At 36.0% G+C, this 14,191-nt stretch overlaps 1 protein-coding gene across 1 annotated transcript; it reads left to right on the top strand.

Annotated features, from left to right (window-relative positions):
• The first annotated feature begins 18 nt into the window (after positions 1–18).
• On the top strand, positions 19–13,777 carry GTPBP10 (GTP binding protein 10). The gene is made up of 10 exons (XM_062567741.1): positions 19–125; positions 586–779; positions 873–964; positions 2,138–2,282; positions 4,683–4,756; positions 6,699–6,751; positions 10,247–10,354; positions 10,901–10,978; positions 11,977–12,100; positions 12,796–13,777. Exons 1-10 carry the CDS (start codon positions 93–95, stop codon positions 13,014–13,016), a joined length of 1,122 nt encoding a protein of 373 aa, XP_062423725.1. The 5' UTR covers positions 19–92; the 3' UTR covers positions 13,017–13,777.
• Positions 13,778–14,191: the final 414 nt, after the last annotated feature.

Below are 14,191 nucleotides of genomic sequence, written 5' to 3' on the forward strand. Positions count from 1 at the left end.
CCCCGGCCCTGCCGTCGTCCCCGCCCCGCTCCCGGCAGCCTTCGCGCGGCGGCGCAGGCCGGGTCGCGGCAGAGGCGCTGACTGGCTCCGCCATGGTGCGGGGCGGCGGGGCGGTGCTGCGGCAGGTCGGTGCGCGGGCGGCCCCCGGGAGGCAGCGCTGGCGCGGCGCCCCGGTAGCAGCGGGGCTGCGGGTCGCCTCGGGCAGGCGCCTGCGTCCCGCGGCCCGGCGCGGCCTCGGTGCGGCCGCGGCGCTTGCACGCCCGCGCCCCTCGGGAGCGGAGCCGCGGTCCGAAGGGCCCCTCGGCGGGGGGGGGGGGGGGGGGGGAGCGCGGCCGCCCCGGGCCTGGCGCAGCCGGCGCGGCCCGCTGCTGGGCAGGCAATGCCGTGCGCTTATGTGTTTAAAAAAAAAGGCCTAGGAGCGTTGCGTGTCTGTTCCCTGAGCTTATTTTTTTTATTTGCCAACATTTTTGTGTAAAAGCGCCATATAAGCAGTCTTTGCTGCTTTGTTTCTAAACGCTGTATAAAATGAACAAATAAAATGACTAAATCAGTGCCGTGCTCACGTGAGATGTGGTGTTTTGTCAGTATGGCAGCTTTATAGATGCCCTGCGGCTCTACGTGCGAGGAGGAACGGGTGGCATGGGCTATCCTCGCCTAGGCGGGGAAGGAGGGAGAGGTGGCGATGTCTGGTTCATCGCCCAAGAGCGAACTACCTTAAAGAGCATTAAAGACAGATACCCCCAGAAGCGATTTATAGCTGGAACAGGAGCCAACAGCAGGTAAGAATGCATTTTATGAAGGTTGTTACATAGCTCTTTTCTAGAGAACAAAATGCCACCTTAAGTTACTAAACCTGATTTAACTTTTCCCAGTGTCAGAGCGTTAAAAGGTGAAAAGGGAAAAGACCGTGAAGTTCACGTGCCTCCAGGGATTTCAATTCTTTGTGATGATGGAAAGCAGATTGGTAAGGACCTTTGGGTTGTTTTAATACGTCTAATAGATGCTGTCGTATTTATTAATGACAGCTAGTAAACTTCTCACACTACTGAAATAGAATATTTAAAGATTTAATGTAGAGTTATATATATTTATTATATATTGAATATATATTTCCTTTTGCTTTTCTTGGGCAAAGAAGCATTGATGAAAATTACACTTGAATAATTGCTGGAAAAGCAAGTTCCTCTTTGAGAAACTTGAAGTCATTTGTATTGTTGTATCCAGCAGAAAGAAAGTTTCTTTTGCAGCAGGTGTTAAAGATTGTAAGTCATACTGATTCTCTGTTAATGAGCTCGCGTAGATCATGTGTCCATGAACCAAGGTAAGTGACCTTCTAACTTTACTGAATTATGAAATTGCTTAAAAAGTTAACCTGAAATGCTGACATAAGGATCTTTATCTAAAATATTTATAATTTGTTTTAAATAAAGTTTTCAATGATAACCTGGAAGATCTCTTTCGAAATAGTGATCCTGAAATAGCTCTCTGCAGTTTCTTTGTAGTTTCTCAGTGTTTTTGCCCTCACACTGCTCAAACTGAACTCACAAATGACTCTGGATGATTCACTTACGGCAAACACTGTTTATGTTGTAGGTATGTAGGTAAATGTAGCCATCATTGTATTATACAAACCTTGAAAATTTTTTTTAACTTATTCTAACATCTTAAACTTGAGGGAGATATAGCAGGCATCCTTATGGAAATTATAGATAATTTGAATTTGATGTAGTTGTGGTATTCATAAGAAATACATGTCTGTAATTCTTAGATTCAGAGTATTTTTTTTAATCAAAACTGCTATAGCCACAACTTTACCAATACCTGCAGGTTTATCTAGATTTATTTGGATTCTGAAGTACTGGAGGCTTCAGAACTGTCATCTTAGCCATACTTTGCCTGTCTATACTTAGCAATTCTTTCCGACATTAATAGCTATATGACAGAAGGGTCATTTGGTTTATATTTAGTTTCATTTGTTTATAAGCACAGATGGAATCTCTATTGCTCCATCAGTGCACACCTCTTGCAAGGAAACTTAATGAAAATTCTCCCTTCAATAAAGACAGATTTAAGTGGGAAAATGAGAACTAAATTATTGTGGAGAATTAGGTTTTTTCATTAGTAAATTTATTTTCAGGAGAGCTTAATGCAGCAGGAGAGCGATGCCTAGTAGCTCGTGGAGGTCTCGGAGGCTCTTTGGCTACAAACTTCCTGCCTTGCAAGGGTCAGAAGCGAATTGTTCATCTCGATTTGAAACTTATAGCAGATGTTGGCTTAGTTGGGTAAGTACTGTAGCTCTGCACTTTCTGACATCTCAGCTCTCAAATCACAGTAAAGTAGTAAATTTCAGTGAGACTGCAAAGAAACTCTAGAGTTTGGTGAATAAGTGTCAGTGTAGGTTTGCCTTACTGCTTAAATTACTTGCAATTTGCAAAAATCAGGTACAAATTAAACACCAATAAAAAACCATTAAAATTGATTCACATCAGTATTAAAATATGGCAAATATTGGTTATGTTTTTGTGGATTTGCTTGGCTTCTTGCATCAGGGTCATGAGTTAATATCAGTGAGTTTAGCAATTAAAGTGATTAACATAATATTTAGCTAGCATTTATGAAGTAAGTAGGAGGTGCAAAATAAAGCCAAGATGCTATCCATATTGCATCTTTCACTTTATGGTACTGGCACAAGTGCCTCTTTTTTGTAGTTGTTTTAATGAAAATTGCAAAGGATATGTACTCTGTTCTCCCGAATAATCAGTATGGAACATTAGAAGGAAATAATTACAAACTAGAACTGTAAAACTTCCATTTGTATTGCTCTGGTGCTTTTCAATGTTGCTGATTAATAGCAAAACGGATAAAAATAACGATTTGGAGAAAGCTTTTAACAAACTAAAATTGTAAAAGTATTGATTCACATAGATCTACTAATGTGTTGTTCCCCTCCATTCCCTACTTTTAAAAACTGTAAAAAGCATAAAATGAGAAAAGTGGTTTTAGGTGGAAAAAAAATCTTATTGGTATATACCTTTATTAGTATACCCTTAAAGCATGGAAACTTGAAGACAGCATGGTTTGCCAGCTAGAATTTTCTCATTTGCTTAGAAATAAATTAACAGTTCTATTAATATCAAAATCACCTGAAATTCTGTCATTTTCAAGAGGTCTTCAGTATTTACATGATACAAAATATTTTTTTTTTTTACTTTTAGAGTTTCTGAAAAATACAGAGGCTTTGTAACAGTGATTATAAAAACTGCTTATGACTGCTTCTTTAGACCTGCAGTTTGGTTTATATTTTAGCTGACAGTTTCACTGTAAAAAGCATAGAAAATATCATTATCAGTTAATTGGAGGAGAATCTTATTTTCCTGTTGAGAGTATGAATCAGCCTCTGATACTTTGTTGTCGTACTTTGATCTCTTTGAATTTGTTGTTTTTATTTCAGTAGATTTACAAGTGCTTTGCTATTAGATTAGGCCAAAAAACACACAGACTTGAGAAAGGATCATCAGGTCTGAGTACAGATTGTGATGTATAGTACTGATTGCAATTTAAACTTCAAAGAGTGTATTGTACCTCACTGGAAACAAAATACTTGCCTGAGGAGATGACCAGAGTAACCTTCTGAAATGTCTTTAATGCACCTTTCAACATCACAGAGCATTAAAACTACCCTCAGTAATTTTCCCTCTATAAAAAGAGTTATTATGTCTCTTCCTTTATGAAAAATAAAGCCCCTTAATGTTACATTTTTCTTGTTTTTTATTAGCTCATGTTCTCTTTAGCTGTCCATGTTAACAGGTTATTCTTTGTGTAGGTATTGAAAACCAGAGTATCAGTTTTCTGTGTATGTCAGCTTTTGAGTGACACATGTCTTTATATCTTATGACCAATAACCAGTTACCCATTGACACAGATTTCTTTGATCACTATTGTAAATAACAACAACATGTATGCAAATAACATCATGCATACATCACTAAATAACAGACTTGTAAATTCAACTTTAACAGAAGTCTTGTATGATTTCCAGGTTGCAACAGATGGCTGTAAATAGGGACTATAGTCTATATTCTGCTATAACATTAGCTTGAGGTTTGACCAATGTCAAGGCCGCTATCTTTTACCGTTTGGCTTAATCTTTAAAATTTTCGATTTTAACTTAGATTTCCATTTCAACAGATGGATACAGTCTAGATAACTTTTTGTAAAAGATACCATTTCCTTAAAGGAACTTCTTTGTTTTAGTACACAGGTATAGCTGATCCTTGTACAAGGAAAAAGTTGAAACAGTCAGGTCTGCACCAACCAGATTTTGAGGCTTCACAGATGTTTTTATTTAGAAAATTAGCAATAGCATGTGGAGAACGAATACAGGAAGCCCTCGATAGTATGCTATTTTTCTGCCCAAGTGACTTTGAAAGATTTCCCTCAAATCTCTTCCATGTGTAAGTGTGCTTATATATCTTGCTGCCTACAGTCCTGGGAAGCATTGTAGGATTTATAAAAATGGTTCAGAATTGGTTAAAAATCTTAATGATTTGTGCTCAAAAAAAAGTCTCTGTGGAAATGAGTCTGTGACATTGAGGCTGAATAAAGTAATAGCATGTATTTGGTAATAAAATACACAGCTATCACGTATTTATTTACTGTCTAAATGCTGACATTCCTTCTAGGTTTCCAAATGCAGGAAAATCATCTCTGCTAAGCAAGGTTTCTCATGCCAAACCTCAGATTGCAGATTATGCATGTAAGTTCATATTCTTATTTTTACTGCTATAGCGTTTCATAAGAGCAGTAAGTCTTTTCTCGGTCTTGATTTACAGGTTCATAATAGAGAACAGGAAATAACCATGTTATGTGCTAAATGTGTTACACACATTTTTAATTACTAGAAATACTTTAAAGAGGTAACTTGCTGTTTCATTATCTAATTCTTTTTGCTACCTTGTTTTTCACATGCATCACCTCATAGTGCTTGAACCTGTTGATACAAGGTCTGTTCTTTTATGTTTTAGTTTCAACCTATTTATTATTGCCTCTTGGACTGGATGCTGTGAAATATCCTCAGTCTACTAAATATTCAGCATCGCATTCCTTTGCATAAGTATCTTGCAATAGAGTAAGATTTTGTTCTTGAATCCCTCCACTGGAATATGCTGTTTTTATTAGTGTTCTATCAATAAATTAGGATTAGTTATCAGGTTATTTCTTAATTAAAGCATCTCAGTTAGAAATGTGCTGGAACTTCACATATTTTTTTTTGTCTACATCATTTTCCCAGTTTTCATTTTGCCTTCGGATGCTGAGGGTTAGATAGGTTTGTGTTGAAATCTACATCCAGATGCCGTAACTATACATGGGATTTCATGAATGAAGAAGTCACCAGCCACATAATTATCTTAGTGATTTCACAGAAGAAAACTTGAAGCTAGTAAAATTATTTAAGGGAGTAGTAACTTGCAAAACAAGCTGCCAGAGAGAAGAATGATGCATGTGAATAATTACAGTGGTTTCATAGATCAAGGTTGCAGATACTTGTCCTCCTTTCATTTCTTTCCTTGACCTTTGATTCCCAATTTGCTGATGGAGATATTCCTTCTTTGCATCATCGTTAATTCTGTCCCAAGTGATGAAATGACCAAAAAAAGAACAAGTAATCTCTCTGATCTCCATTACTGTGGGTCTCCATCACTTCTGTTTTCGTATCAGTCTTAACTGCACCTCTGTAATACCTAGCAGCAAAAATGGTACAACCACAGAAGCAAAGGGAGAACCAAAGAAGCCCCTCATGACCTGTCCTAAAATGATCTTGAATTTTCTGATAATTAGGACAATAGAAATATTATAGGTAGAAACATTTAAAAATTATAACCATACAAAATTGGAGGAGATGTTCATCTGCCTGCTATCTACTTCTGAGAGGAACCAAAAGTAGATTAGTGAGCGGAGTGTAAGAACACAACAAATATATTAGATACTTCTTCTATGTGGGCGTCCAGGCTAAACCATATGAGGTTCAAGGACTTCCTCAGCCAGATGTGATTTTTTATGTATTCAACAATCTTCAGTATTCTTGTCCAGTCTCCCCATAAGTAACTAAGTTTTTCAGCATCCACGCATCTTGTGGCAGGGGGTTCTGTAGCTTAACTACAGTTGTTTGAAGACTGTATCCTTTTGTTTGTTTTGAATTTGTCACCACATAGTTTCTAGTGATGGCCCCTAGTGCTTATGCTGGGAGAGGTAATAACCCTTATTCATCTTCTCATACCACCCATGATTCTGTAAAGCTTTTGATGTTCTTACTCAGGTATCTCTTCTGCAGTATGACAAGTCCTGACCCACTTTGCCTTTTCTTAGTTGAAAACTATTCCATGCTTTGGATCATCCTTTTTGTGTCTGAGTCTTCTCTAGCTTCTCTATTTAATTTCTTGGGATAAAGGAAACAGAACTGCACACAGTGCCAAGATTTGATGAACCTGACTAGTTTAATTGTATTCTCTTCTCTTTTTCTTTGTTCCATTTGCCTATTTTTTGTTTGTTTTTTTTTTTTTTTTTTGTGAGAACTCTTGTTTCATGTAAATAGGGAGAATGTTCTGCTACACTTAAGTGTTTTGTAACATTAACAGTTTTAAAAATTTTTCAAATACTTTTGTTTCCTTCCCCTCCTCTTCCCCCCCCCCCTTCAATAGTTACAACAATAAAGCCTGAACTGGGAAAAATCATGTATGCAGATTATAAGCAGGTTGGTATGAAAGTTTATTCTTATTGTTCCTTAAAAGCATATTTAATGGCATGTTATGTTGTTTAACATCATTTCAGAAAGTAAAAGGAAATTTCCTACCTGTGTTTTTTCATAAGTATATATTATGTATACGTATATAATAAAATTACATGCATTTTATGGAAGCTTGTCCAATAGCTGCAGGTCCATACCAGTGAGTGAGAATAGAGCAAACAGAGCCACACTGCCATAACTTATCAGGATAGGCTGTTCTGACTTCCTTTTGATTTTGTGTATAGGTGTGGTGTATGGGGTTTTGGAGGAGGATTTTTTTGTTTGTTTGTTTTGGAGGGATTTTTTACTTAGTTAAAAAAGCAAAATAATACAGAGTGAGAGTGATTGCCCTAACAATCAGGATACTGCATTACCTGGATCCAGTTCCATTTGCAGCAGGCTGTAACTTAAGACTCATGGTACTACTGCCCCATCACCTTGTTTTTTGCCAGCTCAACTCTAGCTAGATTCTTCAAGTAAAATTAACAAATAATTCTGTGATACTTAGAATCCTTTCTACAGTATCCACTGGGGCGGAGGGAGGAGTTGCCCAGCTCAAAGTGAGACTCCTTACAATTAGATTTTGGTACAGAATTGGGCCCCAGGTTTATGTAGGGCTAGAGCAAATATCTTGATTCCTTAAGCTTGAATCTTCTTTGATGTATTTTTGTTTTGTTTTTTAAGTATGTGTGAGCTCATCACTTCCAAGATAAAAGGCAAATGCATAAAAGAATTGTAGATGAGTTAACTAAAAAAGTATACATCAGATGTGAAAAGGTAGAAAACTTTTTCCTCTCAGAAGCAATAATCTTAGGGGGGGTCTGTAGCTGATGCTTGAAATCTGTGTTTACTCAAATTAGGAAAAGAAATCAATACTATATTTCTTTGCATCAAGCTTCCCTTTCCCCATATTCCCTGCAAATGATGCTTTAGGTCACAGTTAAAGGCTCAGAAAACTTAAAACTTAAAAAAAAGAATTTGGTATTTGAATACTTAATTTTTGAGCAGACATGCTATTTGTTAATTTTATCTAATTACTTACAATATCTCTTTTCTTACTGCATGTCTTGTGAGTATATTTAAGTATAATTAGGTGATACAAATACGAAACGTTATCCTTTCAGATTCTAAACACTACATATTACTTATCAGAAATTGCAGGTGAAAATTAGGTCCCCCTTGTTTTACAATGCAGAGGATCATAAGAGTCCTTAGCACCCTACAGCTTCATGAGAATAAAGTATTTTTTTTGCAGGGTAAATGACATCTAGGAGTATACATGTATCTTTTGTTTTAGCAAAGTGAGTAATCAAGATTTCTGTATGATGACATGTTAAAATATTATCTCATTATACATGTGCTTTAGATACATCAGAAAAATACTGGGTAGCTACAGAAATGCAAAAATACTGGAAAAGTTTGTGTGTGTGGTTTTTTTTTACAAGATCTGAAAATTTCAAGCAGCTTATTTAATTTGTTGAGGTTTTTAGCTATGAGTAAATCTAACAATTGAATCCTTTAAAACGGTTATAGTATTTTAAAGTATTTTTAACAAAATTGTGTAATAAAGGAGGTATATCTTTCTCTAAGCATCTAAGGGAAAATTTTCCTATGTCCATTTTATTCACTAGTTGAGCGTAACTTATTCTAGAAAACTGCTGTAGATAACAAGATAGTTTCTGATTCATTGCAGGTAAGCCTTTTAAAAGGCTATAAACAGTCACCTTTACTGATATATGGTACTTGTTTGTATACTACAGTGCTGGGTGCTGTATAAAAACTATAAGTACTGTTTTAAAGTTAAAGGAGGTAGTGATAATGATTAAAATAAACATCTATGAGTAAGAGAAAGTACTTCAGATCTAAATATGGCAACTGCTGAAAAAGAGCAATTAAGAGCAATAATTAAGGTCTTGTACCACACTCAACAGGTTCATCTACTTATTCCTAATTATATCTTTCTTTTTTTTCCCTGTGAAACATTGAAATGTTTAAGAAAATATGTAGCAATTGGTTAGTTTTATCATAGTATGCTATAAAGGACCAAATATAGGCAAATTATCTTTTGCCATTTGAGTCATTATCTGGTACTTGGGGGGGGGGAGGGGAAGGAGATTTGAGATACAAAGGCACAGAAGTAGAAGATTTGAGTAGAAGTCTTGAGTTCAGATCAGTAGCAGATGGTAGAAGATGGCAGATCCTTTTATATCTTCTACCAAAATATGTGAGCCAAGTGCTGTTTTGAGAGAATCTGAGTTTATTTATAAGCTCTATAAAAAATATTTCTTCTTTGAAAGACAGTTAAAGTCAGAACAAAAGTGGTGGTGATTTCTAGTACACCACCCAAACACATCACACTTGCAAATGGATGTTTCTGTTCTAACTCTAGCTTATTTCTAGTTGCAAGTCTGTGCTTCACCTACCTGTATCTACCTGTTGCTGTAAGTCATAAAGTTGGAGACAAGACTTAAAATATATAGGAGAAGCATAATGGTCAAGAGTTAGTGTGGAAGGGGAGTGGGAATGAAGCTCACCAGCAAGATATAGAGCAGTAGCCTACCAGAAGGGCCCATCCTACAGTAGGCAGCACACTGGCAATTTTATTCTGTGCTGGCTTTGGGCCCAGCTTACTTGAATCCAGTTGATATCTAAATGGGTATCAGATACCTTTGAAGCCTGCCTTTGCTTCCTTCTCTGACATAGCTTTTTGTGAGCTACTGAGTAGAGCTTGGAATTTCTTTTTATTATTCTGTTGCTCTTCCATCTGTCTAAGCTCTCCCTCACCACTGTGTACAATCCTCCCAAGCAGCAGAGAAAATGACAAGATTCTTGTCCGTTTTGACAGTCCCTGCTGGTCTCTGGTTGGCAGCTAATATACCACACAAAATCTAATTGCAGTTTAAGAGAAGAGAAAGTCTTAGAGTTGCTTGTGTTTGGGAGAACAATGTTACATGGGTTTGCATTTGCAAAAATGATTCTCTGTAGCTGCAAGGAACAGATTTCCATTTTCTTTTCCAGTAACAAATTGATTTCTATACAGACTTGATAGCCTAATCTGCCTGCTTTCCAGAATCTGTTTTATTGTCAGGTAGAAGTAACTTTTGGAAGATCTTCGCTGAGGTGGTATTATCCTTTATTTTTTAGTTGGCAGATAGCTATACATGAATAGATGGGAGAAGATGAGAATTGCAATGCCTATGTAATAGTAGCATTTTGTTTAAACCTGCCTCTGATAATAGATTTTAAATGTATTGAAACAGCCAATGCATATTGCCAGAGAACTAGTGCCCTGTGCAATTCCAAAGAATACATAGTTGTAAAAGAAGTCCCAAAACAGGTATTTCTGATGCTTTCTTTGGTCCGAGTTCTTTTGTCTGTATGAAATCATAGTAGGTATTGATATTCCAAAACTACTGTTTTTGCTTAATGGAAATCTTCTGTCTGAAACTTTTGTTTTCCTAGATTTCAGTAGCTGATCTCCCAGGACTGATAGAAGGTGCACATGCAAACAAAGGGATGGGCCACAAATTTCTCAAACATATAGAAAGAACGAAACAGCTTCTCTTGGTTGTAAGTTAAATAAAATTCAGGGCTTATTGAAATCAAAGGCAGTGCATTAAATATAAAATATGTTTTAATTGCAGTGTATTTGGAATTTGGGAAATCACATTTGCAATTTGCATGTTTCAGGATAAACAAATGTAGCTATAATTCTGTTTTTAGAATGGAGAGGTCAAATGACTGATGATAAACTCAATGCTTAAGTAGCATTTATTATGAAGCTTGAGAAGTAATTTAGATCAGGGATATACTCCAAGCCCAGGACATGGTAAGACATGGGGGCGGTTTCTTTTCTTCAGTTAGATTCTTCAGTTCTACAATTAGATCTCCTCACAAAACAGGTTTAAAAATCAACTTTGAGAAACATGCTACCAAAACCAATCACTTTGTGTCATCAGTGTGTGTGATTTTATTTTGGTGTATAGTTGCCTTATTGTTTGCTTAAGAATTAGGGTTATGCTCCTGGACATTTTATTACAGAGTAGTTGATGCAGAGTACCTCGATGTTGTAACATAATCTTAAAGCACAAAGCTTCTTGTTTTGTAACTTTCCAGGTTGATATATCTGGGTTTCAGCTATCTGTCAAGACTCGTTTCAGAACAGCCTTTGAAACTATATTGCTTCTGACAAAGGTACTTATCTTCTTCATTGTTGGTTGTAGTTGTTATTGAGACTAGAAAGGGGATTATACAGTTTTGATCAAGAAGTTTCAAATGTTAATATGACAGTTGGATTTATGTGGCCAATTAACAAGTTCAAAATTCTGTGGAATAATGCAACCTTCATTTTAATGGTCTTGTTGGACCTACTTTGCTTTATATTCAGCATAATTATTTCGTTGTTAACCTGTGCAGCATCTGAAAGGAGGTATTTCTCATAATAGAGCTAAGATTAAAAAAAGAAAAAACAGAACACCTTTTCAGATCCACAGTTTGGTAGACTTTTAGGAAGTAGAAATGCATGTGTATAGTTAAATCCCTGCCTTGATGCCTTTACTTCATATACTAAGAGAGATCAAGGCCTAGATAAGAAATCAGGCCTGAGGTTTGCAAACTTTCATTATTTCCATCATTTCCATCTCTTGTTATTGTCTCTGATTAAAACAATTTTATATAAAGTCCAGCAGCTCTTCTTTCTCTTGGTCAATGACTTTACATAATGAATCTTCTCATCTGTGTTTATTTTTAGCTAGTTCATGCTAATGCTTTTATGTCCAATATAAAGCATTGTCCATTGAAATGCTTAAGAGTCAGAAAGCTGTCCAAGGGCTTTGCTGATAAGTCTGAACTTTTTCTAAACAAATTGATTTTGTGTATGAACTTATATAAATACCAGAGGGAAAAAAAAGGAACAAAACTGTCATTCTTTTGTAGGAATATGTTTCATAACTGTCCAGGCTTCTTACCTGGAACATCTGTGTTTGAGCAAGTGATCACTGAATGTTTTTTGACATTGTTTTCCTCTGTTAGGCTGCTTTAATACACCAGCCTTGAGCATCTCAGTACAGTTCACAGATGCCTAGCCACAGAGACTATTTAGACAATTCAACAATAAGAGATAAGGTGTAAAATTGAAATAGCACTTGTTAAACTACAAATACTCACTAAGTCAAGTTCACTTGTCTTTTAAGGAACTGGAGCTATACAAAGAAGAACTTCTAACAAAGCCTGCACTTCTTGCCATTAATAAAATGGATTTGCCTAGTGCAAAGGAAAACATGAACGAACTTATGAAACAGCTACAGAATCCTCAAGGTATATTAACTTCAAAAAATTAGCTTGGACAAAAGAAGTAATAAGCTTTCATGAGGGGTAACTCTGGGGATATTGGCAAAGAGGTGTTTGAAATTTAATAGCTATCTTGAATTTAATTCAATTTATTATTTGAATGTATTCTCTAAAACCAGTTCCTGCATTTAGATGCTTCTTTATTTGCCTCTTTAAAGAAAACAGATCCTGGAAGGTCTTTCCCAGCTCAGATAACAATAACCCGTTGCTTTGATGGTTTCCTTAAAGGCACTGATGTATGTAAATTTTAGCATATGAAGACTGTGGCCCAAGCACATGAAAGTTTTGGGCAGCCCTATGTAGGTTTACTGTATTTTAGTTTTGCTATATATACTGAGGTGAAGTTCTTCCTATTTCCTGGAGCAGACTAGAAACAGAAATGCTTAAAACAATCTGTCCCTGTATTCTAAACCTGAGATTTCTTTGCATTCATCTTAGAGGAGGGGTGTAAATACAGTATGATGCAACTGCTATGCTAATATTTGTCTTCTGATACTTAACTATTTTTTAAAAAACATAGTTTTTATTCTGTATTAATTCCAGTAATGCTTATTATTGTCATTTATTTATTAAAGTTTATTTCCCAAATGAAATGGGTTTTTGTGGGATTTATAGTAATACACTATGTGAGATTTTTACTAACTCTTTCTGTGCTATTTCAGACTTTTTACACTTACTACAGGAAGAACTGATTCCTGAGAGTACGATCAAGTTCAAAGATATAATTCCTGTATCAACATGTACTGGAGAAGGAATTGAGGAACTAAAAGCATGTATCAGAAAATCACTAGATGAAGAAGCAGAGAAGGAGAATGAAGATTATCGGAAAAATAAACTACTACTTTTACGAACTTCAGAAGAAAAACAAATGAATAGAGGCTAGCATTCTTAGATAATGTGCTTCAGCGTTTATGAACTTCTGAGAGGATGATTGATTTGTATTTTACCTTAAATATAACGACTTGTTATGAAACAGGCATTGATTTTGTCATTCTGTGAACTGAGATCACTGGTTAAACCTTCCTTTTTAAGACAGAGCTGAATTGTTATCTGTTATGTAAGAAATAGACAGTGTAAGACCAATGTTTTCTAAAATGTGAAGCATAATAGTGTCATTCAGGAATAGGTAAATTTTAAAGAGGAAAAAATAGTTGTTATTTGGGTAGAGCACAATGGGGAGAAGAACAGTTTTGCTGCTTTGTATAGGCTACAAACTGAGCAGATCAAAGACATCATATTGTGATTCTTTGTTATTTTGAAGATGTAAAGGAAAACACAAATGACACCAGGAAGTGACTGTAGGAGCATGGAAGAACAAGACTTTTGTGTTCATTTTTCTACACCTGCTTGTGCCTAGAGTAGTCCTCTTCACACAAACCCCGATTCCCAATTCCCAGACTTAATTTGGCAATTCCTCCTTTTATGGAGGCATAGGTCCATGCGACACTGTTGAAGAAAATGGTGGCTGCTTTCAACAGAGCTGCGTATTTTTGGGAATAGTTGATGTTACCAGTTTTTGTATTGAAAGTAAACACATTTACATTTTACTTAGAAAGCCTTTATTGTACAGAATGTTTCCCACTTCAAAGCTATTAAAATGTAAAGCAAAATAAGACTGAATTCATTAAAAATTTCTCAACTTAATCTCTTTTTTGTTTATTTTTTAAGTATATTAATCAAATCCTGCCTCTAAATGTTGTTAAAAGCACAGGCATCACTGTGAAGTAACTTTAGAGCGTTTTCCTAATTTACATAGAGAAAATACTACAATAAGAATAAGCATCGAGGGGTAGTAAACAACCAAATTAACCCATTTGGGGAAAATGGGTTAATGAAAATAGATTGCCTTTTTTGTTTAGTCCTGACATTTTAAAATCAAGTTTTTAGATTGGTAGGTGTCCATAGCACAATAGATAGCTGTTTTATGTAGAATTCTATGGTACAAGTAAATTTCTGAAGTTTTTTTTTTTTTTTTATCTAGGCAAGTGGCAGCTGAAGTTGCTGAAACAAAGGAGAACAAATTAAGTAAAAGCTGTATATGTGTTAATGCTTGGGAAG

This window comes from Rhea pennata, chromosome 2, assembly GCF_028389875.1.
Source record: "Rhea pennata isolate bPtePen1 chromosome 2, bPtePen1.pri, whole genome shotgun sequence".
NCBI classification, from domain to species: domain Eukaryota; kingdom Metazoa; phylum Chordata; class Aves; order Rheiformes; family Rheidae; genus Rhea; species Rhea pennata.

Excerpts from the sequence above, each read along its gene's own strand:
- GTPBP10 (XM_062567741.1), top strand. The coding sequence starts at position 93 with ATGGTGCGGGGCGGCGGGGCGGTGCTGCGGCAG. Across the intron at positions 6,752-10,246 it reads TGTATGCAGATTATAAGCAG|ATTTCAGTAGCTGATCTCCC; the intron begins GTTGGTATGAAA and ends TTGTTTTCCTAG. Across the intron at positions 10,355-10,900 it reads CGAAACAGCTTCTCTTGGTT|GTTGATATATCTGGGTTTCA; the intron begins GTAAGTTAAATA and ends GTAACTTTCCAG.